The 4,649-nt window shown below is 45.8% G+C and overlaps 1 protein-coding gene across 1 annotated transcript in view; it reads left to right on the top strand.

Annotated features, from left to right (window-relative positions):
• The first annotated feature begins 541 nt into the window (after positions 1–541).
• Positions 542–4,649, top strand: part of LOC145410917 (tektin-1-like) — a 6,997-nt gene continuing 2,889 nt past the window's right edge. Inside the window, exons 1-5 of the mRNA XM_080280963.1 lie at positions 542–694; positions 900–1,027; positions 1,631–1,861; positions 2,356–2,479; positions 3,189–3,334. Of these exons, the coding sequence (XP_080137089.1) occupies positions 542–694; positions 900–1,027; positions 1,631–1,861; positions 2,356–2,479; positions 3,189–3,334 (782 nt within the window). The remainder of the gene's footprint in view (positions 695–899; positions 1,028–1,630; positions 1,862–2,355; positions 2,480–3,188; positions 3,335–4,649) is intronic.

The following is a 4,649-nucleotide window of genomic DNA, read 5'->3' as shown; positions in this document are numbered from 1 at the left end:
GAGAAATCCTAACTGGGCATATATTACTATGACCTTATCCTAATCCAACTCAACCCAATCCAGTCCAGTCTAGTCCAGTACAACCCTACCCAATCCAATCCAACACAGTCCAGTTCAGTCTAATCCAGTCCAACCCAACCTAATCCAGTACAACCCAACCCAATCCAATCCAACCCAACCTAATTCAATACAACCCAACCCAATCCAATCCAACCCAACCTAATCCAGTACAACCCAACCCAATCCAATCCAACCCAACCTAATTCAGTACAACCCAACCCAATCCAATCCAACCCAACCTAATCCAGTACAACCCAACCCAATCCAGTCCAATCTATCCCAACCCAATCAAGCCCAACTCAGTCCAAACCAAACCAATCCAATCCAGCCTAATCCAGTACAACCCAACCCAATTCAAACCAACCTAATCCAGTACAACCTAACCCAGTGCAGTGCAACACAGCCCAGTTCAATCTAACCCAACCCATTTATTTATTTATCATTAGCCACGCTCCTATCTGTCCTTTCTTGGCAGGTAAATATGGCGCTGCTACTTGCTCGTGAAAGACGCGTCCCCAGATCTGAGTTTACCCGCCATTATTACCAACGCCCCTCCCCAGCACCACCTGCCCCGCCCCTCCCCGCCTCGCCATCACCAGCTGCCCCGTCTGTGCCCCCGAGAACCCCAGACCAGGTAGGTTACTGTATTTTTGTTCATTATCATCCTATCACTCTGTTCTTCACTACTCCTTATGTGGGAGGCCATTGTACATATGCCAATGGCTTATAAGAGTGTTAAAGGGTAGTATTCAAAATAATTCACTAAGGAAAAGATGCTACGGAGTCTAGAACAGTATTCAAAAAGCGTGATGGCACAGACTGATGGTACAATATGGCAGGTTGTTGGAGGGGCCTATGTATCACCTCCACTCGTCAACCCTGCCATCTGGCGTGCCTCCCACTCCGCCAAACTCCACGACGCCCACTCCGCCACATCCCAGTCTCAACGCACCAGGGCAGAAAATAGGTTAGTGACCCATGTGCACTTTCTTAGGCCCAGTTTAGAAAATGGGGATTAAATGGGGATGTAAACCTGTAAACTGCGACTTACCTCACCAGATGACATGCCTCTGACTGTGACATCCATCAACAGGGGACCTATATTTCAAATTTATTTTTTTTTTTTTTTTTTTTTTTTTTTTTTTTTAGTGATTAGCAGGGGTACCATTTGTTGTATAGGTAAAATCCTATGATCGTGCCTTCTGGTACAGGCTGGGACCCCAGATGGCCACTCCCCTGTGGAGGAAGACTCCAGGGTCCCATCTTAACACTGAATCTATCTTCCTCCCTGGGCCCATTTCCCCAGGGATAGATTCACATGGACCTATTCTTACCATGGACCTATTATCCCACTGCCCTTCTCACTTACCTTATTCACCCACCTACTCTACCCATCCATCTGTTCACTCTGCCCACCCATGCTGCCCGACCATACCTACCCAACCTTGCCACCCACACTACTCACCCTTTTCCATTGTCACACTCCACCCGCCCTGCCCACCCCACCAATCTGTCCATCCACCCTACTACTACTACTACTACTACTACTACTACTACTACTATTTGACAGGAGGGTATGCGAGGAGACGGATAAACTAACCACAAAGCATAGGGATGAAGTGGAGCATCGTTTGGATGAGCGGGTGGGTGATTTGAGTTTTTGGCGGGAAGAAATGAACAAGCGTCACGCCATAATGGACAAGGACGCCATAGTGTTGAAAACCATGGCTGACAGACTTCAAAAAGCCCATCATCTCTACCTACATCCGCTTCAGGTTGCCCAGCAGTGTATTCAAATTAGGTAAGTTAATTTTGATGCATTGTTTTATCCTTTTTGCTCTATTGACACCTGCCCCGTTTGTAAAATATGCCCACACACACACACACACACACACACACACACACACACACACACACACACACACACACACACACACACAACAATGAACAGTGTAGGGAACTTGTGGAAAGACCCCATAAGGACAATCGTTTACCTGCGACTGACGGGTCTGCTGGGCCAGGCATGAGGGGTTAAGCATTCCCATTTTCAGCTCATTACCATTATTATTATTATTAATATGAGATGGAGGGATGGAGCGGAGAGGTATATGAGAGAGGGGGGTGTGAGTAGGAAGCAGGGCAGTGAAATGGCGGGGGACAGGGCGACGTGGAGGCGATTTGTTTGTGGCCACCCCGTATGGAATTAGGGCGTCTGGCAATAGATAGATGGTTATTATTATTATTATTATTATTATTATTATTATCATTTATTTATTTATTTTATTTTTTTGTCAGACGTGAACGCACAGGGGTGGAGGATGTAGAGGATGAGGCCTCGTCAGCACTGCGTCAGGAGGTGAGGGAGCTGGAGAGATGTCGTCAGGCCCTTAGCACCGCCCTGGCTGACACGGAACACCAGGTGGGCTTAAAACTAAATGCCTTAAAGTAAACTGTTAAGGGATAATTGATTCAGCTGCTGTATTCTTAAAACTCGTGTGTTTAAAGTACATCTCTTCTGATTTCTATCCCTTGTGACGGACAGACATTCCCTCCTTCCCATATTCATACAAGATAGATAGATAGATAGATGGATAGACAGATAGACAGGTAGATACATAAAAAGAGATAGATAGAGAGATAGACAGATAGGTAGGTAGACAGATAGATAAACATAGTTGGGTAGGTAGGTAGACATAGTATATAGATAAATAGACAGATAGACTGATAGGCAGGTAGGTAGACAGACAGGTAAATAGAAATAGATAGGCAGATAGACACAGATAGATAGATAAAATGATAGATACGCAATAAGGATCATCTTGCCCACTTGCAGTATTCTAATAACGCCTCTATCCTGACTGGCCAACCTAATTCCCCTTTATTTCCCCTTTCTGCCTTCTGCCCTCACACACACACACACACACACACACACACACACACACACACACACACACACACACACACACATTGTCTCTCTCTCTCTCTCTCTCTCTCTCTCTCTCTCTCTCACACACACACACACACACACACACACACACACACACACACACACACACAAACTCAAACACCCTACTAACCCCCTCTCTCCCTCCTCCCCCATCCACCCTTCACCGCGCCCTTGCCTACAGCTCCGCCGGGTGTCCTCCTGTCGTTATCACCTTGACCACGACCTCCAGGATAAGGGGAAGGCGCTGGAGGTCGAGGGTAACACCAGGGCTCTTACTCCGTCTGCGCCTCCGACTGGTATTATTCCGTCCCAGGCTATTGATCCCAGGTATTTTATGGATGTACAATTGAATGCAAGAATGAAGGACCCCTGAGTGATTATATTTGGTGTGTGTGTGTGTGTGTGTGACCTACCCAGTCTAACTATAACCTCACATAATCTCACCTAACCTCCCCATATCAAACCTAAATTATTCCAACCCAAACTGACCACCAAACCCAATCAAACGCAGCCTAACCCTATCTAAAGCGACCTAATCTCACCCAGTCTCACTTAACCTGACCATACGTAACCTACCCCAACCCAGCCAAGCCTAAAATGACCTAACCCAACCCAACCTAACCCAGCCTAACCTAACCTAATACAACTCAACCTAAACATATCTAAATCGACTTATTCTAACCCAGTCTAACCTAATCCAAGTGAACCCAACCCAACCAAAAACGACCGAGTCCAACCAAACCCTGCCTAAAGTGACCTAACCTAGGTTGATACAAGTGCTCGTGAGCCCTTCGGGCCCCTCACACATGCTCCTGCGGAGGGCTCTCGCGCTGCTCTAATATATTTTAGTTATAGCTACGGGCAAAAAATTCTACGCAGATCCTATGCCGGGCGCCTGGAGCGTCGTTTTTTGGTCAAAATGTGATCGCTCATTAAATATAGTTAAGTTTTTCAGTCGTGATGGGACCAAGTTTGTTCACATCAGCGGTTTTGTTGCGATTTTTGTGCCAATTTTGATGCGATTTGAATGTGTAGTTTCGGCTGCCCTAAGTACACACACACACACACACACACACACACACACACACACACACACACACACACACACACAAGGCTAGTGCTATAGTATATTAGATTTTCGGATATGGCTGGTTAATATCCGCTCTACAAATGTTTTCACTCTCACAGGTTAAATTTCAAGTCCTGGTTACATGGAATTTGATGAGTTATGAACCAGGAATGAGTCTCCTTGGTTACTAGTCAAATTCACCCTCCATTCTAACTTACTTTGCCCATCAACTGAGCTGAAAGGGGTTAGGCTAGGGATCTTCGTCAGGCTAAACTAAGTCTCCTTGGTTACTAGTCAAATTACCCTCCATCCCTTGCTATCAAAAGAGATGACAGGGGTTAGGACTCTTCGTCAGGCTAGAATAAACGAGTCTCCTTGGTTACTAGTCAAATTTTTCCTTCAGTCTGACTAAATCTGGCTATCAAAAGAGGTGAAAGGGGTAAGGGCTCTTCGTCAGGTTAGAATAAAAGAATCTCCTTGGTTACTAGTCAAATTCTTCTCCATACTGACTACACCTGGCAATTAAATGAGCCGAACAGGGTTAGGGCTTTTAAAACAAACAAGTCTCCTTGG

Source organism: Coenobita brevimanus, chromosome 11, assembly GCF_032717465.1.
Source record: "Coenobita brevimanus isolate Jiangsu-jjx chromosome 11, ASM3271746v2, whole genome shotgun sequence".
Classification (NCBI taxonomy): domain Eukaryota; kingdom Metazoa; phylum Arthropoda; class Malacostraca; order Decapoda; family Coenobitidae; genus Coenobita; species Coenobita brevimanus.
The sequence above is the reverse complement of the archived record's forward strand: the minus strand, read 5'-3'. Positions and strand labels throughout refer to the sequence as shown.